The sequence below is a fragment of the Schistocerca americana genome, chromosome X, assembly GCF_021461395.2.
Source record: "Schistocerca americana isolate TAMUIC-IGC-003095 chromosome X, iqSchAmer2.1, whole genome shotgun sequence".
Lineage (NCBI taxonomy): Eukaryota > Metazoa > Arthropoda > Insecta > Orthoptera > Acrididae > Schistocerca > Schistocerca americana.
In genome coordinates, this window is record NC_060130.1 from 848,608,156 (window position 1) to 848,634,364 (window position 26,209).

At 39.7% G+C, this 26,209-nt stretch overlaps 1 protein-coding gene across 1 annotated transcript in view; it reads left to right on the forward strand.

Moving 5' to 3' along the window:
- Positions 1-15,502, forward strand: part of LOC124556712 (protein unc-50 homolog A) — a 96,704-nt gene extending 81,202 nt beyond the window's left edge. The window contains exons 6-7 of the mRNA XM_047130698.1: positions 6,313-6,414; positions 15,126-15,502. Coding sequence (XP_046986654.1) covers positions 6,313-6,414; positions 15,126-15,262 — 239 coding nt within the window. The 3' untranslated portion in view covers positions 15,263-15,502. The remainder of the gene's footprint in view (positions 1-6,312; positions 6,415-15,125) is intronic.
- The last annotated feature ends 10,707 nt before the right edge of the window (positions 15,503-26,209 follow it).

Here is a 26,209-nt window from a genome sequence, read left to right on the forward strand (position 1 = left end):
CTGTTGGACATTTTCTGGAATACAATTTGATAGGCTATAGTTTACCTTTTCCACTATCCCTTCATCCAACACATTTTTACTTCTTTTCATGTACATAGTTGTAACTTAAATTGGGTTTCGCTCAACTGTTTTTTGCAGCTTTATTTTCTTTGTATTTTCCCTTCCCTTTCCCTCCCTTCCTTTCAGCCATTTCCTATCTCACATTTTGAGAAGCCCATGTATATCACTTTTATTTTTCAGTTTTTCTACTCCCACCTTTCCATTTTTTATGTATCATTCCCACATATACATTGGCATTATTTCTTTCCAGATGGGATGGGAGTGTACACTGCTCATTATTTAAAAAAAAAAATTAAAATAAAATTGTCTTATTTAGCTAATGTACGGAGGGGGGGGGGGGGGGGGGAGGGGGGGGAGGGACTCTCTCTCTCTCTCTCTCTCTCTCTCTCTGTCTCTCTGTGTGTGTGTGTGTGTGTGTGTGTGTGTGTGTTTTGTTGCCTGTAGCCATTGGCTGTGGTGAATCAGGTCATAGGCAAGGCTAAGCGATTCAGTATTGAATGGTGCTTGTTGTGAGTGAGTCAGTTGCTGTTCAGTAAATATTAGCAGTCATTCTGATGATGACTAATTGTTGCTTTTAGTTGCACTCTCTTTGAGAAAACAAAGAATGTGATCATACCATATTAATAAAAATCTTTGGAAGGAACTATGGTCATGTGAACACAGTTTTCTTAGTTGTTTTCGTATTTCTTGTGAACAATTTGAAATATTACGCAAACTCATTGAACTGGAAATCTTTACTAGCTCCAGTTTTTGCACCATTAATCACCTAGTCAAAAAGTAGATATCTAAGAATAGAATCGTTAGCTCTAAGTTCACACAAGCATATTATAATAGCAATTGAACTATGTCTTGCACAACAATATTCATTTTACAGTATACAATTACAAGTACCAGTATGCATCTGTTTATAAATTTGTTGTTGTTGTTATTGTTGTTATTGTTGCTGCTGTTGTCTTCAGTCCAAAGACTGGTTTAATGCAGCTCTCCATGCTACTCTATCCTGTGCAAGCATCTTCATCCCCGAGTAAGTGCTGCAACCTACATCCTTTTGAATCTGTTTAGTGTATTCATCTCCTGGTCTCCCTCTACAATTTTTGCCCTCCACACTTCCTTCCAATACTGAATTGGTGATCCTTTGATGCATCAGAAAGAACATGTCCTACCAACCGATCCCTTCTTCTAGTCAAGTTGTGCCAAAATTCCTCTTCTCCCCAGTTCTAATCAGTACCTCCTCATTAGTTATGTGATCTACCCATCTAATCTTCAGCATTCTTCTGTAGTGCCACATTTCAAAAGCTTCTATTCTCTTCCTGTCTAAACTATTTATCGTCCATGTTTCACTTCTATGCAAGGCCACACTCCGTACAAATACCTTCAGAAAAGACTTCCTGACACTTAAATCTATACTCGATGATAACAAATTTCTCTTCTTTATAAATGCTTTCCTTGCCATTGTCAGTCTACATTTTATATCCTCTTTGCTTTGACCGTCATCAGTTATTTTGCTTTCCAAATAGCAAAACTCCTTTACTACTTTAAGTGTCTCATTTCCTAATCTAATTCCTTCAGCATCACCCAACTTAATTCGACTACATTCCATTATCCTTGTTTTGCTTTTGTTAATGTTCATTTTATATTCTCGTTTCAAGACACTGTCTATTATATTCAACTGCTCTTCCAAGTCCTTCATTGTCTCTGACAGAATTACAATGTCATCAGCAAAGTCAAGGTTTTTATTTCTTCTCCCTGGATTTTAATTCCTACTCCAAATTTTTCTTTTCTTTCCTTTACTGCTTGCTTAATATTCAGATTGAATGACATTGGTGATAGGCTAAAACCCTGTCTCACTCCCTTCCCAACCACCGCTTTTCTTTCATGCCCATCGACTCTTATAACTGCCATTGGTTTCTTTACAAATTGTAAATAGCCTTTTGCTCTCTGTATTATATCCCTGCCACATTCAGATTTTGAAAGAGAGTATTCCAGTCAACATTGTCAAAAGCTTTCTCTATGTCAACAAATGCTATTAACGTTGGTTTGCCTTTCCTTATACACACGTCAAAAAAAGTTTATCACCCCGGTTCCCAGAACTCCTGAAGATAGATGTTGACTGTGGGGATATTGTATCACAGGCCCAGTCCCTTTGACTGTTCAGAGATGCCACTAAACCTGCCCAAAGATGTAAACAACAATGCATGAGCAGTGCCTATTAGACTAAGGGGGTCCGACAGCCGATCAGTTCCAGTCATTCCATCAGGAAGGAGGTACACGGCTCATGTTGTCTGTAGTTCAACCATGCTTAGACGGTCAGTCCTGCGGTTCAATCGTGTCCGCATTGTTACTTTGTGCCAGGAAGGGCGCTCATCTCCGAGTGAACCAAAGCGATGTTGTTCTGATATGTAGGAGATACAGAGAGATAGGAACTGTCGATGACATGCCTTGCTCAGGCTGCTCAAAGGCTATTGCTGCAGTGGATGACCACTACCTACAGCTTATGGCTCGGAGGAACCCCGAAAGCAATATCGTGTGGAATAATGCTTTTCGTGCAGACACAGGACATCGTGTTATGACTAAAACAGGGCACAATATGCTGCATGATGCGCAACTTCACTCCCGACGTCCATGGCGAGGTCCATCTTTGCAACCATGACACCATGTAGCATAGTACAGATGGGCCCAACAACATGCTGAATGGACCTCTCAGGATTGGCATGATGTTCTCTTCACTGATGAGTGTCGCATATGCCTTCAACCAGACAATCGTCAGACGTGTTTGGAGGCAACCTGATCAGGCTGAATGCCTTAGACACACTGTCCAGCGAGTGCAGCAAGGTGGAGGTTCCCTGCTGTTTTGGGGTGACATTATGTGGGGCTGACTTACTCCACTGGTCAACTAGAGTGTGCAGCATGTTCTCCAGACACGAACCCTATTGAACATGCCTGGGATAGATTGAAAAGGGCTGTTTATGGACAATGTGACCTACCAACCACACTGCGGGATCTACGCTGAATTGCCATCGAGGATTGGGACAATCTGGACCAACTGTGCCTTGATGAACTTGTGGATAGTACGCCATGACAAATACAGGCATGCACCCTTGTAAGAGGACATTCTACTGGGTATTATAGATATTGGTGTGTACAGCAATCTGGACCACCAGCTCTGAAGGTCTCGCTGTATGGTGATACACCATGCAATGTGTGGTTTTCATGAGCAACAAAAAGGGCAGAAATAATGTTTATGGTCATCTGTATTCCAGTTTTCTATACAGGTTCAAGAAATCTTGGAACCAAGGTGATGCAAACCTTTTTTTGATGTGTGTATTCTAAGATAAATCATAGGGTCAGTATTGCCTCGCTTGTTCCTACATTTATACATAATCCAAACTGATCTTCCCCAAGGTCAGCTTCTACCAATTTTTCCATTTGTCTCTAAAGAATTTGTTAGTATTTTGCACCTATGACTTATTAAACTGATAGTTTGGTAATTTTCACACTTGTCAGCGCCTGCTTTCTTTGGAATTGGAATTATAATATTCTTCATGAAGTCTGAGGGTATTTCACCTGCCTCATACATTTTGCTCCAGATGGAAGAGTTTTGCCATGGTTGGCTCTCCCAAGGCTTCCAGTAGTTCTAATGGAATGTTGTCTACTCCCAGGGCCTTGTTTTGACTTAGATCTTTCAGTGTTCTGTCAAATTCTTCATGCTGTATCATGTCTTCCATCTTATCCTCGTCTACATCCTCTTCCATTTCCATAATATTGCCCTAAAGTATATCACCCTTGTATAGATCCTGTGTGTACTCCTTCAACCTTCCTCCTTTCCCGTTTAGGACTGGTTTTCCATCTGAGCTCTTGATATTCGTACAGGATGTTCTCTTTTCTCCAAAGGTCTCTGTAAGTTTCCTTTAGATTCATCTATCTTACCCCCTAGTGATAACATGCTTAAATTACATCCTTACATTTGCCCTCTAGCCATTCCTGCTTAGCCATTTTGCACTTCCCGTCAATCTCATTTTTGATATGTTTGTATTCCTTTTCACCTGTTTCATTTGCTTCGTTTTTATGTTTTCTCATTTCTTTGATTAAATTCAATATCTCTTGTGTTACCCAAGGATTTCTACTAGCCCTAGTCTTTTTATGTTTTATCCTCTGCTGCCTTCACTATTTCATCTCTCAGAGCCACCCATTCTTCTTCTTCTGTATTCCTTTCCCCTTTTCTTGTCGAACATTCCGTAATGCTCCCTCTAAAACTCTCAACAACTGCTAGTTCATTCAGTTCCCACCTCCTTACCGTTTTGCAGTTTCTTCAGTTTTAATCTACAGTTCATAACCATTAAGTTGTGATCAGAGTCCATATCTGGGCCTGGGAATTTGAGACCTAGTTTCTAAATCTCTGTCGTACCATTATATAATCAGACTGAAACCTTCTGGTGTCTCCAGCTCTCTTCCACATATACAGCCTTCTTTCATGATTCTTAAATATATGAAATATATTAATACCTGTTTGATTCAGACTTGGAGCCACTTCCCTCAGTGTTTCCACATTTTTGTCATTGGTATGGCAAGTATCGTACAAAAACATTGCATGCACCAAATCAATTAACCATTTGGGTTCTTATCACATTTCTCCCATTTGCACACTGTAGTCTCTTTAAAAAAAAATCAAGCTGCCTGCTTTGGGCAAGAGCAACACAGCGCAGGTGTCCATCCACTTTCTATTTCACCAAGACAATGTCATAGTGTGTAACATACCACTGTGGGCTGCAGGCACTGCTCGTTCTCTGTTATCACTTGGGACTGCTGTTAGCAATTTGTAATTGTCCTTTCCTACATGCTTGTTCATTGCTCGGCATGTCCTCTATTTGGTAGTGATCTGTCGCCATATGTTTAATTTCCATCCTGCGTTTTCCCTCAGTTTAATAAAAAAAGTTTGGGTTAGAATAAAGTCACGTAAGAGACGCTTAGAACCTGTAATGAACAAGTTAACTCTGTAACTGGATCAAAATAACAAATTGATTCCAACAGGAGAATTTCTGAGCATGGAAAAGGATGATGCTGGTTCAACAGACCCAAGTGTTCAGTATGGCTGCAGCAGCAACAGCTGTGTGTTTCATACCAGATAAGCTGATACGCTGTCTATTAATGTGCATCATTGCCCTTTGCAGTCACAAAATAACCTTTTCACTTTTCTGCATACCTTCACTCTTAGCATGCTACACAGAGCAACAAAATGCTAACTACACAAAAAACCTTGTCACTTTTCCGTGTACCTTCTGTGTTAAGCATGCTACACAGAGCAACAAAATGCGCAATAAAATTGAATCACAACATTTGCATTACTGTTCACAAGCATTGTCTGCTGCTGTTTCTGAAATGAAAACTATGAACAGAAAAGAACACACTACCAAACCATGCTCGGTTTGATTGTTGCTGTGGTAACTGTCCTGTACACTAATAGTTGTCAGTCGCTTTGTTATTGTGATCCAGGAATTAGTGAAAGACTCGCTGTTAGTTATGGTGCTAAACATCACACTCAGTTTAAATACTGGAAGATGTGTGAAGGGCAAGGAAGAGATTGTGAGGCGGAACAGGTCATAAGCCCTAATCCTGGGTGGCAGAAGAAGAAGATTTTTAAAACAAAGAAATGTACATTTCTGTTGGCCATTGTTCCTGACATAGTTACTTTCTACCATGGGAAAGACTGCCCATTCTTTGAACTCGTGTATTTCTAAGCTGAGGAGAAGACTCATACATATCTTATCTGTGATTAATGTAGACTATGTCTCCTGTGTTTTAACTGTTCATGTTTTGTCATGTCTTAATGCAAATAAGAGTAGAAAACCTTCAGACACAACTAAATGTGTATGACAGATCGTCCATCTCTAATATGACTTGTAGATTCTCTATATCTATCAAGGTAATCATCTACATGTTGCACAGTATGAGGAAATTAGTTTGCATAATTACTTTTTAAAAATGTCAGTGACAATTTGATTATACCTAATTCCAATTGAAGACCCTTGATACTTTTTTGCATGTTCAGGAATTTCATTGTGAAAATAAATGAGGGTAGTTAATCATCATACACTGAATCTTTAAAATTTTTGTGAAGCACTGATACATTGTATCGAATGTATTACTTTGTAATAGACTTATTTTCAGAATATTCTCATGAGATGATTTAATAACATTTCTGTGATGGAATACATATATAATATATATATTAAATGCTTGTTGTTTCCTTTCCAGCTTTTCTGTATCAACCCTGGTTCATGGCCAGATTATTTGGAAATACCCTGTGGCTGATTGCCCTTGGCTATTACATCTATATCACATTTTTAGGCTACAGTTGTAAGTATTTGGATATCACTGTCTGTGTGTGTGTGTGTGTGTGTGTGTGTGTGTGTGTGGTTCTTTTTTTAAGGAACAAAAGTACATTAAAAGGTCTTTTGTTTATAATCATTTGTATAAGTGTACATTACATTGGAGTGATGCATTTTATTTATTAATACCAGTTGTTCATGATACGTGTCATAGTTTGTGTGGTCCTCTCCTTCCCCAAATATGACTCCGTAATGCAGATGCTATGAGCATTTTAATGGTACAAGTGTACAGTTTTTATATACTAGAGTCTCTTTTACTGTGAAACTTTTTAAAGTAGAGTAATTCATTGTAGGTACTTGTTAGCAAAAATTTTGTCTTTGCTATCTTGAAATTACATGTTGAGATACATATTTGTAATTGATCAGTTTTTTCTGACAAAAATTGTATTGAATAGTTCAGTGTCAAAGTTAGTTCTTTGATGGTCCATCATTTTAGTAATTTTAGTATAAAGGAAACACAGACCTCAACCTGAATTAACTGACTTAGTCAGTGAGTTATGGAAGGACCTACTGTTTAATATGGATTCAAAAACATGATTTAACTTGGAATTTTTGGATACACTATCTGATAAAATCTATCCAGACATCTATTAGGAGACGTTAATATGCAGTGTGTCCACCTTCATCTTTGACAGCTTGAACCCTACTAGGGAGCCCTTCAATGAGGTGTCTGAATGTCTGTAGAGGCATGGCAGCCCATTCTTCCTCGAGATCCAAAGCCAGAAGAGGTAGTGATTTTTTTACCCCAGGTTCTGGTGTGAAGTTAAAGTTCTAACCTATCCCGAAAGTGTTTCAATGGATTCAACTTGGAACTCTGGGCAGGATTTCCATTTCCGGAACATTTTGTCCACAAACCATCACCTCATTTACACTGCTTTATGACAGGGTGCATTGTCATTCTAGTATGAGTTCTCATCACCAAACTGTTCCTCTACTGTATGCAATACACAATGCTTTAAAATGTATTCATATCCTTTCGCATTTAGCATTTTCTTACGAACAATAAGGGGACCACAACCTAACCATGGAAAACTCTGCCATACCATAAGTTGACCTTTTTTTGTGCTTCACTGTTGGCACTACACATGATGGCATGTAGCATTCTCCAAGCATTCACCAACCCCAAACCCTTCCATCAAATCATCACTGCAAATCACCAGTCAACCACTGTTCAGTTGTGTTGCTTGTTACACCACCTGAAGCATCAATTAACGTTGACTATAGAAATGTGTGGCTTATGAGGACCATTGTACCTCATCCTTTTTAACGCCCTATACACGGTCATTATGCTACCTGGACTGCTGGTAGCATTTTGGAACTCACAAGTGATTCATTTTGCTGACTTCATGTGTTTTTTTTACATGGATGAATTGTACTCTGCTTGGGTACTCTTGATAAATCATAAGCTTACCCATTCATGAGTTTTCTGTGGCAATTATTAATCAAAGTACTGTCTTTTAATAAAGGCTACTGTTTTCATAAGATTAATCCTCCATCATGAAAATAAGGGCCAGTCGTACAAAACTGGGGTCCTGTAACATAAGACGTATTAAGGGGCAAATTTGATTCACTGTTCCCCCTCCCCCCCCCCCCCCCCTCGGCATTTCTGTTCTCCACAGATAGATTTAAATGCGCTAAAATGGCTCAACTGAAGGATGGCAGCTGTACCAGATGAGGCAGCCTTATGATTCTGTAAAGAGTAAGCGAAAGAACTTGCTCCCCTTCTAACAGTAGTTGGGCATATCTTGAAAAGCGACAAACCCTCCCGAGTGGTTTTTTTTATTGTGAGGGTGATTGGGGGGGGGGGGGGGGGGGGGGGTGTTGAACCCACAGGTCATTTCCATTTCCAAGAATTATTTTCGGACTGTAGCATATAAGTACAGGTCTATATTGCTGATTTCACTCTGCTTTATAACTATGGAACATATTTTATGCTTGTTAATCATTACCATTTTGGAGACTGAAAAGCTCCTGTTTAGGATTCAACAGAGATTCATCATACAATTATTTTATGCAACTCTGATCACTTTGTTCATCCAGATAGGTAGTTTAATGTGGAAATATTGTGAGATAGAAAGGTAGCTTTGGGCATACCCTTAGGGAGTGTTGTACATCTGATACTTTTCACAACATATACAAATTGGGTAGTTGGTAAGTTACAAGTGGTGGTTTGTAAATCATACTATTGCATATAGGGATTTTGTAACACACAGGATTATTTCAGAAAGGAGGAAGCCTTCTAGAATATCTACCCTGGGTCCAGGGATTGACAATTGACACTCATCATAAACAAATTTTATTTGTTATGTATAAGTAGGGGGAAACGCCCATTTCTTTAATTACACACATCAAAAAAAGGTTTGCATCACTTCGGTACCGAGAGTTCTGGGACGTGTACAGAAAATTGGAATAGAGATCAACATAAACATCACTTCCACCCTTTTAATTGCTCATGAAAACCACACATTGCATGTTGTACCACATACAGCGAGACCTTCAGAGGTGGTGGTCCAGATTACTATACACACTGGAAACTCTAATACCGAGTAGCACGTCCTCTTACATTGATGCATGCTTGTATTCGTCATGGCATACTATCCACAAGTTCATCAAGATACTGTTGGTACAGATTGTTCCATTCCGTAATGGTGATTCGGCATAGATCCCTCAGAGTGGTTGGTGGGTCACGTTGTCCATAAACAGCCCTTTTTAATCTGTACCAGGTATGTTCGATAGGGTTCATGTCTGGAGAACATGCTGGCCACTCTAGTCGAGCGATGATGTTATCCTGAAGGAAGTCATTCACAAAATGTGCATGTGGGGGCTCGAATTGTTGTCCATGAAGACGAATACCTCACCAATATGCTGCCGATATGGTTGCACTTCCATTTGTAGGATGGCATTCACGTATTGTACAGCCATTACGGCGCATTCCATGACCACCAGTGGCGTATGTCCACCCTAAAACAACAGGTAACCTCCACCTTGCTGCACTCGCTGGACAGTGTGTCTAATGCGTTCAGCCTGATCGGGTTGCCTCCAAACACGTCTCCGACGATTGTCTGGTTGAACGCGTATGCGACACTCATCGGTAAGAGAACGTGATGCGAATCCTGAGCAGTCCATTTGGCATGTTGTTGGACCCAACTTGACTGCACTGCATGGTGTTGTGGTTGCAAAGATGGGCCTTGTAATGGATGTTGGTAATGAAGTTGCACATCATGCAGCCTATTGCACACAGTTTGAGTCCTAACACGACGTCCTGTGGGTGCACAAAAAGCATTATTCAACATGATGGTGTTGCTTTCAGGGTTCCTCCTAGCCATAATCCGTAGGTAGCAGTCATCCACTGCAGTAGTAGCCCTTGCGCAGCCCAAGCAAGACATGTCATCGACAGTTACTGCCTCTGTGTCTCCTCCATATCCAAACAACGTAGCTTTGATTCACTCCGAGACGCCGGGACACTTCCCTTGTTGAGAGCCCTTCCTGGCACAAAGCAACAATGCGAATGCAGTCGAACTGTGGGATTGACCGTCTAAGCATGGTTGAACTACAGACAACATGAGCCGTGTACTACTTCCTAGTGGAATGACCTTGTACTCATCGGCATTCGGACCCCCTCTGTCTAATAGGCACTGCTCATGCAGGTTTGTTTACATCTTTGGGCGGGTTTAGTGACATCTCTGGACAGTCAAAGGGACTGTGTCTGTGATACAATATCCACAGTCACTGTCTATCTTCAGGAGTTCTGGGAACTGGGGTGATGCAAAACTTTTTTTGATGTGTGTATTTATTCATTCATCAGATTCTGTTTGTCCATGCAAGCCAAAGCTACCTGCTTATGGAAAAAGTCAGCACAGAGTTCACAAATTAATGCTAAGAAAACTTATAAACAAAAGAGACAAAAAATTTATAAACACCAAAACATCAGAGAATAAATAATACATTACAGAGAAAAGTTCTCAACTACTGCAAGGAACTAATGTGCAAACCTTTCAGCTTAGATCTGAAGATTTGTCAGTTATACAACTGGCCCTCAATCACTGGGAACAGTTACCAACGGTTAAATATCTAGTCATAGTAAAGAGAAAAGCCTCAGATAGATGCTGATTTAACTCCAATAGCAGACTGTAAAAGAATTGTTGTACTTGATTGACATATTTACTATTGTGTGTACATTCCAAGGAGAGTTAATGCACATAATACCTCCTCCCATGTAACCTAACAAAATGCCTATGATGGTTAGTACCGCATTTTTAAAATGTGACCGCGCCTATTCAGGCTGTTTTAGTTTTATTTCTAGACCATGCCCTCTTAGACAAATTAGATTCAGGTATATCTTCTGAAGAAGGCTCAATTATTTGGGCTGAAACCTTGGTAAAGGTTGGCTTCATTAGTGCAGTCGAGACGGATAGTTTCTTATATATTAGAGAAATTTGAGCTAATTTGGAAGTTTACCAAGGATCATCATTCCTGCACAAGATCTTTAAATGAAACAAGGAAGTTAGGTAAGCTGACATAAAGTTTTACATTCGGGAACTAAACGGGCCAGTTGGCCCAACCAACTGCCGTGTCATCCTCTGCCAATAGTGTTATTGGATGCGGTATTAAGGGGCATGTGGTCAACACACTGCTCTCCCAATCATTGCCAGGTTTCTTGACCTTTGAACCACTACTAATCGGTTGAGTAGTTTCTCAGTTGGCCTCCCGAGGCTAAGTGCACCTCCTACCAGTCCTCTCACCAAGGGAATATCCTTGCCAGTACCAGAAATTGAACCTGGGTCCTCCACATAGCAATAGGCATGCAGACCACCCAGCTTTTGTGTCTTTTCCTGTCTTAATATGCATTTCTTTGCATTTATGTATGTTAAGGATCAGCACCAAGGATTAATTTCCTTCTAATCTTCTTGCATTTTGTAACAGTTTTCTTATGATATGAACTCTCCTTACAAATACGTGTCATCTGCAAACAGTCTCAGATAGTAAGAAGTGTTTCTGGTATATTGTTTATATATCACCAACAATGACAGTTCTATCAAACATCCTTTTTGTACACCGGATGCTACTTTGATTTATTATGTTGCCACCCTGCTATTAGAAAGTAACCTCCCATTCACATATCTGTTACAGTGTACCATAAGTATGTAATTTTGCCTGCTAGATGATGGTACAGAACTGAATTGAAGGTTTCCTGAATTCAAGAAACATGGAATTAATTTGAGCTCCACAACATAGCCCCGGTACCTCTTCAGTCAACGAGACAAACTGAGTTTCACAAAACTGGTGTTTGCCGAGTTCATGTTGTTTCCTACACAATAGTTTTTCAGTTTCCAGAAAAGCTGTGAAACATGAGAATAAAATATGTTCTATTATTTTGAAACAATTTGACATCAATGAGATAGTTCTCTAGTTCTGTGCACCTGTTCTGTGACTCTTCTTGAAGACTGAAATCACATATGCCATTTTCCAAGGGCACTTCATCAATCCAGCCACCAGGATCAGCCAATTCTCATGCATAATTAGCATAAAATCTAATGGTACTGCACTAGGTGCAGTGGGCTTTTCTCTATCAAAAGTATTCATTTATGTTTTATTTCGAATTTGACTCATTTCTGTCTGTCACTTCTGCATCCATGCAGTGGTCACAAATAGGAAATGTATTGTGATCTTCTATGGTAAAGGACTTTCAAAATATAATCTTTTTTTAATCCAACATGGTAAATGAACATCTAAACAGGTAACTTTGATCCATTAAATGGATTTATGGAGGACCTTTTAAGAATTTTTCCAAAATTCCATAGGCTAGATCTTTCTTTTGAATTCAGTGAATCCTTCAGGGTTAACAGACCTTATGTGTATTTTTAGTTTCTTCTGCATTTGTTTCTTGCCAAGGAGCTGGCTGAATTTGAAACAGCTATGTAGCTCTTTGTGCCATCATGGTAACTTTCTAGTATTGTTTTTGAGTGTTGAGTGTCTCCTAGCCCTGACACTCTCTTCCATAGTATAAATGTGCCTAGCACATGGCCTATAATAATTCTGAATTTGGGCAGTAATGTTCTTCTTCATGGAACTGAATGTTTTCTGTTGACTGTTCATGTTGTTTCTCATCATCTTATGGTCACACATTTTAATCAGAAATATCTTCCCACTTTTCTGTTCTTGTTCAGGTCTAGTGATCGGTGATGTTGTAATAACCTTGTGCATGCTTATTCTTGCCTGGCAAGTGGAAAATTAAGCCAAGGGTGAATAAATGGTGCATATGAGAGTGGGGGGATCACACAAGTAGTGACACAGGTGCGTAGTGAGTAAGAGGTGAGGCTGGGTAGGTGAACAGTGCTATCAGAGGCAGAAACTGAACTAGCAGTGTAATAAAATGGCATGTTGAAACAAAGATGTGTGCGAGTAAAGTGCACCGGGATAACCAACCGTAGGCACTGTCACAGGGTAGTGTATAATTGGTCTGCGAAACATCTTAATAGCAAAAAATTGCGAATGTAATTAATACCTTAGAAAAACATTTGTGGATCTTTGGACACTTCTAGAAATGCTAAACCTCAAGCTCAATGAATATTTGAGGGTCCAGAACAAGCTCAAATATAAATAAAAATGCAGTTCTGTTTCTTATTGTTATCAACTTCCTATATTATAACACTGCCAACTGAGGGCATCATTAAGCTTGCAGTAGGCCTACTTGAAAGGTATAATTTTTGTGGTATATAAAGTATGTATATTTAAATTGCAACAGACAGACAATTTTCAAAACAGCAAACACTTGTCCATTGTCTAAATGGGCTACACAATGAGTGAGTACTATGATCAGAATAGAGCAAATCTCCCCCCCCCCCCCCCCCCCCCCGCACCACACACACACACACACACACACACACACACTAGTTTTTAAGTAACAGCAAACATATAGATATTAAATTAATAGCAATTCTTGTCAGAGAACATAATGGCTACTTCTATTTGTGTTTTACTAATTATTCTAAAAGATGTCACTATTGACTTCTGGGGCATAAAATTTATTGGCACTGTCTTTGTGCCACAGTGCAGATATTTTCTGACTTTGTGATTTGTCAATAGACCTGCTCCTACATTTGGACATACAGTTTTACCACATCCTTTGCCATGATGTGCAGGTGTCATTGATATTCTGCCGCAGGTCCACATCTTGCTTCATTCAAGCTCCAACTTGCTGTGTATTTAATGTGTCTGCACTAACTGTATCTTAGCCTTTGAAGTATTTTTCTTCCATTGACTCATTTTTAATAGTTAGCTGAGGATCCTTGGGCTTCTATGTGCAAGACTCATTGTTGGAAATATTGGGAATACTGGTTTTTTGCTTTTTATCTGATTCATAGTAGTAGTAATACTTAGCAGAAAGTGGTTCCCAGTAATCACTTGACTACTATTCTGTGTTCTGTCAACAGAGCTTGTGTAAAAGATGTCTTTAGCCTTCAACAAGTTGAGGACAAGAATGTTTGGCTGCATCTCAATTAACCAGATGTTACTCTGCTTGGTTTTAATCATCTTGTGGTGTTGCAGCTCTTCTTATGTCCATGCTTGATATGAAAATAGGACGAGGAATTCTGCCTTATGTAAGACACCTTTTCAGTTTCGTTTTGCCCAGACATGTTTCAGCACTTTTTGTGCTATCTTCAGTGTTTTATTTTATTTTCTTACTGTAAAATTGTTGTCACATATTAACATTTAGAGAAATTTTTGGTACAAAATATTTACCCAGCCTCTGTCACAGTTGTAAATATTTTGTACCAAAAGTTTCTATAAATTTTAATATGTAACAACAATTTTATAGCAAGAAAATAAGATAACCCACTGAAGATAGTACAAAAAGTGCTGAAACATGTCTGGGTAAAACAAAACTGAAAAGGCATAAGGCAGCATTCCACATCCTATCTGCTTGGTTTTATTTACTTCTTTAACCAGAGTTTAAAAAATGGACTCAGTCATTTGAAATGTAACACTGTCGAAGTATATTTTAAAAAAATACGAATACTGAACGTGATAAGAGTTAGATTTTCACATGGGAAGCAAGAGTAAAATGTGGTGCAGATGTTGACAATTCATATTACACTCTGATTAAAATTACTTTGTGATTGATGTTTCAGTGAGCTGAGTGATAGGGGTCTCGTGCCAGCTAATCGCAATTGGTGTAGTTAAGTGCAAAGTCATCTGGCTGTGGTATGCATTCATTTCAAAAGTTGGACTACAAAGTAAACATTTACCTTTTCTGTAATGCTGAAGGTCATTTGTGAATATTAAATCAGTGCGTTTATATTTCATTTGGGGTCCGAAGGAAATTTTTATCTCCTTGAACAATAAATCACTTAGTACTCTAAAAATGTGCAACTAATTCCACTTACACTTAACTTTGTAATTTCTCTTCGTTACTGGTTGTGTAAATGTAGAGAAACTTTTTATCAAAGTGAGTTGGAAACATTTTTATCTTATTTCTTTACTACATTTTTACAAGTGTAAGAAATTGTTGCTGTGATCAGTGCTGTAATTATCTGTTCATGATTGTCGGTAACTTGGAGACTATAAACTGAGGGTTTTGTGGCTGCAGATAGTCTTACCTGTAGGAACATCTTTTCTTAAATTGTTTCATATTTTTGTATCTCCACCAAAATTTTTCTTCTTCTTTTCCTGTTGCAGGTTTGCAAATTCTGCAGAGAACTCATATACTTCTTTATCCACTGACAGTGTTGCTGGCATTATATGTTATAACATTGATGTCTGGTTGGAATATATCCCAAGATATGATGAACTTTTATGAAAGAAGAGTAACGTAACTGAAGACGTGAATCAGTGAAGTGTTGAATATGTATAACATGTATTATAACAAAGTATCAGAGTGGTAACAAAGGAGATGTTGTAATGTGACAGTATTGTCATAAACAGTGTTCGTGACATTAACTTTTTGTACCCAAGGCAGTGAAAAAAAATAATAATTTGCCTTATTTTCGGTAATGTAAATTAGTTAAATTGTTTCTTTTAATATGTGATTGTAAATATATATTTCAGAGTTTTGATATTTGTTGTTACAGTATAGTGAAAAGTTTTTGCTTTCCCTGAATTAGGTCTTTCACACAAATGTATGCAGTCTTCCAGTTTTGTTACTATCACTTACAGGTAAGTTTATTAGATACATGGTGTTTGAAGTGATCAGATTATCACAAAATGTATAATTACAAGAAGCAATTACATTTTTAACCAGAAATCAAAATAATTTATTGTACAAACATTGCCATGACTTTTTATTGCTAATGAAAACTAGACAAACAGGTAAGAAATAACCTGTAGTAGCAGTAATTAAGATTATCAAACAGGCATGTAATCTTTGAGAGATCTGGAAATGTGTCTCATCATTGGAAACACTTCAGGGGAAAAAAAGGACCTCTGTATGTTGTATCATTGTTGACAAGCTGAAATTTATTAATACATATTTGACAGTAAAAAACACACCTGTGCTTACTGCGTCCTATTGCAGTTCCACGGTAGTGTGTTTCTCATTCTCAAATATTTCTATAACTACTTACCAGCTGTTTAACAGTGACCATTGCCACATTTGAGCCTACATATTGTAATGGTATATCAATTGAAGGCATCTTTCAGTATAAATTATACCTCTTTAACACAGATTGACCATATTATAATAGTATGGAAGATTTTGGCAAAAACCTAAGTCTTAGATTGCTTCAGAAATTACAGTGTCATTTTTACATACAACTCCCCCCCTATAAATACGTATTACTTTATGTGATACTGAAATGTGTTTCCAAAAGTGGACTCAAAAGTAAGATGGAACTTTCAGTATCCTGTAAAAAGCAATGTTTTTATCGTACTGCTATATCCTTGGGACAGCTTTGTACTGGATTATAGAAGATTTGTAGAGATATATGAGAAAACAAATTGTGTTAAATTTGAAGGATTGCCTTTTGAAAGGATTCTATAAAGATTCCTTCAGTCAGAAATACTATTGTTTGATTTCATGTGTAATTTTATTACAGAACGAATTGTTGTTGACAAACCACATACAACTGTTTCAGATGTTTTATCACGTGTATCAAACATTATTTACGTACTCAGGAAACATGGTGTCTCTCTAACTTTTTGTGATTTATAAGCACAGTACAAAGTACCTCAAATAATGCCACTGTGTAGTTTTTAGTGAAAGAGAGGAACTCAAGGTGCCTTTCTTACATCTTTTTATTAATTTGAAATAGCAATTTTAGTTGTAGTTGTACAGTCTTCATTTAAGTGTGGACTACCTTGGAGGGCATTCTACTTTTATTTGCATTTTCACTAATAACATGTATCAATACATGCGAGGTGTTATCAATATGAAGCGTACCTTTATATAAAGTAAATTATTTTATAGCATTATAGCACAATATATATGCATGTTTTTATTAAAAGTTTCTAAAACACCATTATGCCTAAACATGTTTATTCCTTAAGAGACTGCAGTTTTAGTTTTCAGCTTTAGGTAAACTTACAAATAAGCAATGACTTATTTAGTTCTTTGATCTTTCTCTCTGTCTTTTCATTTTATTTGCTAATGAGTTTTTATAACTGAATCTCATCTTGAAGCTGTGCGCCAATGTGTCATTGAAGATAGTCATATTTTTTTTAAAAACTTGACATTACATTTCTATAGTTGGTACTTGGATTTACTTTGTGTGTTATTCTCAATGTCTTCTGTAAAATAAAAATATTGTGTTTTATGTACCTCCCTACCCTACAATAATGCATCATGTGAAAGAAATCCGTGTGAGCAAAATATTCCATCTGTAAGATTTGGTATCGCCTACTTGTATTCAACTTTCATCTTTTTATCTGTTCTTTCTTCCATTTCATATGATAATACTCTAATCATTGTGAATCCTTCCATTGGCATATTTTCAACAGACAATAGATGCCACATTCTCTAAAACATACCAGCTCTCGTCCTCAGGGGCTCAGCATTTGTCTGCTGGGTGTGGGCTTGGTGATGCTGGGGTTCCTGAGCTGGAGACTTGTAAGTGCTGCCAGTATTCTGTCATTGTAAGTTGTAGGCATGCTTCAGGGACCACCGTATGGCACAGCAGTGGTACATTGTGTGTGCTATAGGAAATGGGATCTTGGCTTGACCACCTGGATTGCAAGGATATAAAAATGTTTATGAAAAGTACCCTCAATCTCAAGGTGTGCCGCACACCGATGTGATGAATGGCTGTTTAGGTGCAACAGTTGTTAGTGGGCAACCTCTGGGGAAACTGCTATACCTCTGTTGTATAAGGCTTACTCAGCAAGTGGGCTTTGTCTGAGTGGGCCCTTATTGCCCTAGCTGTTCTTCGAACCAAGATGGATCCCTCGAAATTTTCTCATCCATCTCCCAGTGGAATGGGTGGGCTTCTGGGAGGTAACAACATCCAGTCTCTCAAAAGGTGTCATATGACGAGTCCTCCAGATTCTAGTTCAGGGTAGTTCAGTCTTTTGTAAAAGAACACATGCTGTGGGTCAGAATGTTTTTCTCATAGTTAAACAAAGGAACGAAATGTTTGAGAAAGTTTCCCCTTTCTACATTCAAAAGGGTTTAGAGGGCATAGAAGGTATATTCAAATCCATCAAGTGTGTGCACACTGCAATGTTGTTGGTTGAAATATGTAGTTCCCAACATGCAACAAACCTCAGAATGTGAAACCTCGGGGAATATTCCTTTGAAACTGAGCTACACACCACCATGAATTACAGCAGAGGTGCTGCATCATGCAGGGATCTGGTGGACATTGCCAAAGAACAGAAAACTGAGTGGCCCATAGAAGGCATTGTTGAGATGCTGAACTTGTGAAAAGCGTGAATGCTGATCGGGCCAAATCTGACTTGTTCATTCTCCCTTTCAGTAGCACAAATCTACCAGAGTATGTGAAGGTAGGTTTTCATCATTTAAATATGTGGCCTTATGTCCTGTTTTAAGTGCCAGCACTTTGGGCACACTACTCTTGGGTGTAAGGGAGAAGCTACTTGTGATAAGTGTGTTAACACCACCCGTGAAGGAGTTGTTTGTTCAACTTAGAAATGTGTGAATTGCTCTGGGGATCACCCTGTCTGGAATAGGGACTACAGTGTATATCTTGAAGAATGGAAGATAAAAGAGCTTTAAACTAGGAAGTGCATCCCGTATGGTGAGGCCAAAAAGATGTGTAAGGCCAAGCTGCCACCCTCCCCTCTGCCCCCACATTCACTACCTCCTTTGCTTCACTTTGTAAAAAGCCTTCTGCCCTCCCCTCTGCCTGCACATTCACTCCCTCCTTTGCTTCACTTTGTAAAAAGCCTTTTCAGAAAACTGCTACTGTTACACAAACAGAGGATGTTAGTATCAGCTCTAGTACTTGCATTTATCAATGCATTTGTGCTGCTGCAGTTATTTCAACCCCCCACCCTCCAGAACATCAGGAAAGGCCATGTTTGCTGACAATGCGGAGCTCCCCGCCCTCGAAAGATTCAATCCAGTCCAAAGTCCAGTGCTGCCACTACCAGTGCTGCAGTTGTGGTTCCAAAGCAAAATAAAAGTCAAAGCATCAGTCACTGATGGAAATGGCAGGTAAACAGTCCGATATCGACATCCTTCTATCTGACGCCTTCTGAGCTGATGGAACGTGATGTTGTGCGGGGCCACTCATCGTGCTGCAAGTCAGAGCCTCCACACATTGTGGGCACATCTCCCCAGTGGAGAGACCGAGTGAAAGTGCAACACCCATGATAAATGGCTCCCATACTACACTGGAACATTAATGGGTTCAGAACACGTGAAGGAACTATCTGATGCCCTCATACTATGGGGCTATACCAGCCATTGCAAGGATGACCTGACTGGAGAAAGTACCAGGGGAGGTGTCTCTGTGTTTGTTTATGATGTGCACCACTTCCCTGCTCTCCCCCATGCTACTGACCTGGGAGAAATTGCAGCTGAAAATCGTGTGTCATAGAGGTTCATTGTTTGCTCATTATATTTACCTCCACAAGATGAAATAGACTCTTAAGAATCTCATTGATCTTATAGAACAACTCCCCCAACCATTTCTCCCACTGAGAGACTTCAATGTCCATCATGTATTGTGGGACTCAGCCTCTGCTTGCCTCATGACGTCTCACAAGCTATGCATCCTCAGCACAGGCACTCCCACTCATTTCTGTGCTGCTGCTAGGTCGTCCTCAGGATTTACCTACTGGATGGAGCTCCCTCTTAATAGAAGCAATCACACTGGATGATCAGAAGAGCCAACTGGATGCTGTTCAGCTAGGTGACATGACAGCGTCCAGGGCCATATCACCTGAGTCATCCAGCATCCTTCTGACTTCTCCATCCGAAAGTTCTCATGTTATCTTAGGAGGCGACCTGGCCCTTGGTTGACTGGTGAGTGCCATTTAGTAATCTGGGTCAGGCGTGCAGTTCTGCGACAGTCTAAGTGCCTCCCAGTGGCATAAAACCTTAAGCCCTTCAATAACCAAGGGCCAAGGCTTGACGCATCATCAAGGAGAGCAAGAGAAGGTAATGGCAAGCATTCCTGAACTCACTAAACTGCTTCACTTGTTCTACAACAGTATGGGAAGCCATCAGTAGGATTTTCAGTAAAGGCATTTGGTTACTTACAGTAACATTGAAACAGGTGTCTCCAAACAACACCTGGAGACATTGTGCAGACAGTGGCAGAGCATTTTACACTGACTACTGCCAATGCCAGCCAGAGTCCAGTGTTATGTCATTACCATGAAGAAGGTTGAGTTGGACTTCCACCAATTTGGAATCCTACAATTGTCCGTACTTCATGTGGGAGCTGGATTTATGATGTGGCAAATTAGGTACAACATGCTGCAGCATTTGCAAACAGTGTCATAGGAAATCTTCTTACAGTGTTTTAATTTAGTATGACTGACAGGCCATTTTCCTGACTCATGGTGATATCTCTCTGCAAACCAGGATAGGACCAAATGTGTCCTTATAGTTACCAGTGAATTGCCTTAACGAGCTGTGTAGGGAAGATCCTAGGGTGCTTGATCAACCATTGTCTAGTTTTGATATTAGAGATCAGGCAGCTCCTTAGCTGATTTCAGTGTTGATTTGGGAGGCATCAATCAACTGTTGACAACCTGACCCTGTTAGAGGCGGAAATCCAGCAAGCTGTTGTATGTAAAGAGCATTGCTTAGGGGTATTTTTTGAGATCAGTGAGGCGTATGATACTACTTGTAGGCACAATATTCTTAGACAACTACACCAAAGGGGCTTTTATATCCACCTCCCTATCTTCATTCAGTCCTTCCTCTCTAGATGCCTTTTTAGGTACAGAGTTGGTGATGGTCCGTCACATGGTTTTATGCAGTGGAATGCTGTTCCCTAGGGCAGTGTTCTAAGTGTCACCGTCTTTGCTGTAACTATTAACGGTATAACATGCACAGTAAGGAGTCCTGTCAAACACTCCTTATTTGTGGACGATTTTACAATCTTCTGGTCTTCCTTCAGTATTGCAACAGGGACTTGTCAGTTGCAGTTTATGATGAAGAGGTTGGAGGAGTGGGCCACAAAGACTAGTTTCACATTTTATGCATGTTCATTTTAATCATTGTCTTTTTATGTCACATGAATTGCATATGTGGGGCACCTTTTTCCCTTTTAAAGTCTGTGTGAGGTTTCTGGGCCTCGTTTTTGGCTCCAAACTGCCTCGGTTACCACACTTGAAGGACCTGAAGGTAAGGGTGCAGAAAGCACTGAATGTCTTGAAGTGTCTTAGCCACAGGTTTGGGGAGTGGGCAGGGCGTGTCTGCTCCAGTTTTAGAGAGCCTTTGTGTGATCACGGCTGGACTATAGGTGCACTTTGTACTGGTCAGTGAGGCCTTCTTACTTGCAGATCATTGACACTGTACACCAAGAGGGGATCAGGCTAGCCACGGGCACATACAGGACCAGTCCCATACCTAGTCCTGCACTGCGGCTGGTGAACTGCCACTCACAATCTGGCAGCAACTCTTAATGGTGTGTCAGGTGTGTAAGTTCCTCACTACTCCCCATTCACCATCATACCATAGCGTTGCTCGTCCTGCCATGTAATTCCTCTATACCAATTATCCACAGGCAACTAAGGCATTTGTGATCCAGGAAACAAGGTCATTTGAGATCAGCAGGAAGTGTGTGCTGGAGTCCCTTGGTGTGAATCATGTGATACCTCAAATACAGTGATTTAACTGCCTGCCAGCCTGGTTACTGCAGAGGCCCAGAGTAATTTTGGATTTATGGCATGCTGGGGAAGTCGCACACGTGTTTGTGTGTGTGTGTGTGTGTGTGTGTGTGTTTTCTACTACATTATTTTATGACTTTTAACTGAGTGCCACACCCCTGTAGCATTATTTATGGATGGTTCTAAACATGCAGAATCGGTTGGTTGCTCATTTTCTCCCTGATCGTGTCTTTGAGATCCTACTGGGGCAGATGCGAGATGTTCTGAGTGATCAATTCCTTGTCTGTCCACATTCCCTGTGTGACCTCCTGTGGTGTCACCGCCAGACACCACACTTGCTAGGTGGTAGCTTTAAATCGGCCGCGGTCCATTAGTACATGTCGGACCCGCGTGTCGCCACTGTGTGATCGCAGACCGAGCGCCACCACAAGGCAGGTCTCGAGATACGGACTAGACTCGCCCCAGTTGTATGGACGACGTAGCTAGCGACTATGTGCACGAAGCATTGCTCATTAGCCGAGCCCATAGTTAGAATAGCCTTCAGCTAAGTCAATGGCTACGACCTAGCAAGGCGCCATTAGTAACATTGCATGTATCTAAAGAGTCTCACTTGTATCGCCACAATCTCCAGATGTACCAAAAGGATGGATTGAAGTTAAGTATTCCAGAAGCTACGTACTTTTCTTTATAGCATTCATTACGTATCCTGTTTCAGACCTCACGCCCATCTGCGTGAGCGTAGCGCATGCCTTTCGGCTTCCTCTCATTGTGTCTAGGCTGTCTTGTCTAGTAACAACACCTTCACTCTCTACAATGCTTGTATCCAGGAGATAAAGTAGTCCAGAATATCCAGTATGCCTTCATCCAATCACAAAGGCTGAAGAAGAAGGTGTCTTTCAGCTGGGTATCAGGGCACATGGATATTGTGTGATGCTATCGCTTCTTTGTTGAGGTTCAGAGTTATGCGTAGGTGAGAAGAAGAGTGGCTGACAGTGATAGACAATAAGCAGTGTCTGGTAAAGCCCACAATCTGGGCATGTGGGCATGGTGTACCTTCTTCCAACCAAACAGACAAGATGAAGTTCTTCTCACTTGTCTTTGAGTGGGGCACAGCCCTTTGACGCATGGTTTCTTGCTCCAGTGAGGGGACCCTTTGATGTTGGGTGCTTGTGGCATACAGATTACTGTGTGCCATGTTTTACTAGACTGTTTTATTTTCAGACCATTGGTCAGCAGCATATCTGCTGACAGATCTGCCCTCTATTTTAAGAGACATCCAAACGAATGTGGTTAGTTTTGAGGTTTTATGAAATGTCCAGCTTGTTTCCTAAAATTCTGGGGAGATGTTCTTAACCCCTTAACTTAAAACACTGAGTTATCTCATTTTTATTATTTTGGCAGAAACTTAAAATCCCAAGTATACTCAGGCAACTTAAGAACAGACCGAAAAAATAAAACCCCACTTATAACCATTTCAGCACTGATGGTTAAGTGTTTGGCTGATAGAAAGCATCTGGTAATACATTTGTAGCCTGGTTGACATGTTTTGGTTGAGATGGTTGACTGTAGATGTCGTCTTTACTGTCTGCAGCTTTGGATACTCAGCAACAAAATGTGCACTGCCAGACTCTATCCTGTATTGTTTAGGCAGTGCTTTCAAAAAATGATGGGTATAGTGATCCTGAGTTTGACATTGAATTTGGTGGCTCAGAAAGTGAAGAAAAATGTGATGTTACTTCATTAGGGACTGAAAGTGACGGCAGCTTGTCAGCTGAATAACAAGTGCTCACCAGCGGTAGAAGATTAATACATCCACTGTGCTCCAACCAATTTCTCCAAGATTTATGTTCACAGGGAACCATTATGACTTACATGGTTAGACTTCATAGCTTAAAGTTTCAGGATATTTGATTCAAGTCCAGTGCATGAATATAATCAGGATTATGTTATCTGTAATGTTCAAAATTTTGTAACTCATTATTTTGAGCTTTAAAAGCTATCTAGATTTACTGTCACAGTGTACGAGTATAATGGGATTTTATTATTAGTGATCTTCAAAATTTTGTATCTCATTACTTTGAGCTTTGAAAACTTTAAAAGCTGCTGTTATGTGTGTACAGGTAATGTCCTTCATTATAGGATGTTTTTTTATTAATAAAGAAATATTAATAGAACAAAAAAACAGTCCAAAGTTGCAAATTTCAGTTTTTTTATTCACTTGCTGATTAATTTCAGGCCAGGACACTTTTCAAAACATTGTCACATAGTCAGAAATTATATTTCCAAAAATTCAACTGTTCGTTTGCATGTTTTTGACATGGTTTTTGCATTTTTGGAAATACCATTTTTGACTGTGTTACAAAGGTTTGAAAAGAATCCTGGCCGGAAACTAGTCATCGGGTGAATAAAAAAAAATGAAACTTACAACTGTGGACTGGTAATTTCATGGTACTGATTAACAGAAGTTGCTGACTCACAACTATTCCAGTTAAAAAAATGTGTTAACATGGTGACTGGCTGACCCATCAGCTGGTGACATTTTCCTATGCTGCTGTTTTAGCTCTTCACTCATATTTCTTGTTTTACTTTCAGTTTTCACATCTTTACAGAATGGCTCATCCTTGTTTTTTGTAGGTGTTTAGCCAATTACATTTCCCTGTGATGTTATTTTAGCTCCTCTGTCATTTTACTTATGTTTTAAACCCAGGTATAGCAGCTTTTACCCTTTCTTCACTGTCTCACAACATGTGGGCTAGAGTGACTGCATGGATCAACGCAAATAGGGTGAGAGCGAAGCTCTCCTAATCAGGTATCATCATCTGCATGATTACACACCCAAAATAATTTCTCTGTGAATTCCAATTCCCACATTGATTTTAATTCCACGTCTTAATTTTCATTTAAAATATCTTGGTCTCCATCAAAGATTTTACCAAATTCTTATCGTAACTACCATTTATTTCTTTCCTCTCTGTATCTTTGCTATAATTTGCTGCATGGTGAAAGCATCAGTGTTGTTTGTTTACATCTGAATCCAAACTGAAATAAGTGTTATGAAAGTGTTTACTAAATTTTCTCCCACATTTTTCTTTTTAGAAACCACTATAGTATTTTGAAAACCCAAAAGACCTTAGAGATTCTAAAATTATTCTCCTCTTTGATATCTCTTTGCTATTATACTGCTAGCTATTAAAATTGCAACACCATGAAGACATCATGCGCCCAATATCTAATTGGTAGGAAGATACAGTTACGCAGAATGCTGCTGCTGCTTTTGGAAATTTTTTCTGGAAATAGACAGCATCATGTGTACTATTAATTTGCTGAAATTTCTTCCAGTAGCTCAAGACTAGGTTCTCTATTATTTAAGTTCTCTGAAGAACAAATATTGAGATTTTTAAATCATAAACTCACAAAAACTACTGCAAAATCAGTACTGTAACTGCAAGTATGAGTTTCTGAGGTACTGCTCATGAAATACAAGTTAATATTCAGCTATTAATTCACTCTTCAGTTCATTTGTTTGACACTTACACTAACAGTTGTTATCTATATTGAACCCACAAAATTCTGTTTAGAAATCACGACAAGCTTAGTAAATGAACAGTCTAAATTTCATGTGGTATCTTGTAGTTTGTTCTTGTCAAAATACTACACTGCTTTTTACTTAGTATCTATCTGATATGCCTAAGCAAGATCTGTGTTTGATATGCCATGTAGTGACATGACACTTTGTCAGGAAGACCAAGTTTCAGTTCATCAAAGTAAATTCTTAGAAGCATCATACAAATTGTATGTCACTGCACGTGTCGATTTCATACTATCTGCAGTTGCGTTGTTCCTCAGAAGAAACATTTTTCTACGTGTTTCTAAAATTATCAGAATCGTTACAGACGCATCCTTAGTACACTCCTGGAAATTGAAATAAGAACACCGTGAATTCATTGTCCCAGGAAGGGGAAACTTTATTGACACATTCCTGGGGTCAGATACATCACATGATCACACTGACAGAACCACAGGCACATAGACACAGGCAACAGAGCATGCACAATGTCAGCACTAGTACAGTGTATGTCCACCTTTCGCAGCAATGCAGGCTGCTATTCTCCCATGGAGACGATCGTAGAGATGCTGGATGTAGTCCTGTGGAACGGCTTGCCATGCCATTTCCACCTGGCGCCTCAGTTGGACCAGCGTTCGTGCTGGACGTGCAGACCGGGTGAGACGACGCTTCATCCAGTCCCAAACATGCTCAATGGGGGACAGATCCGGAGATCTTGCTGGCCAGGGTAGTTGACTTACACCTTCTAGAGCACGTTGGGTGGCATGGGATACATGCGGACGTGCATTGTCCTGTTGGAACAGCAAGTTCCCTTGCCGGTCTAGGAATGGTGGAACGATGGGTTCGATGACGGTTTGGATGTACCGTGCACTATTCAGTGTCCCCTCGACGATCACCAGTGGTGTACGGCCAGTGTAGGAGATCGCTCCCCACACCATGATGCCGGGTGTTGGCCCTG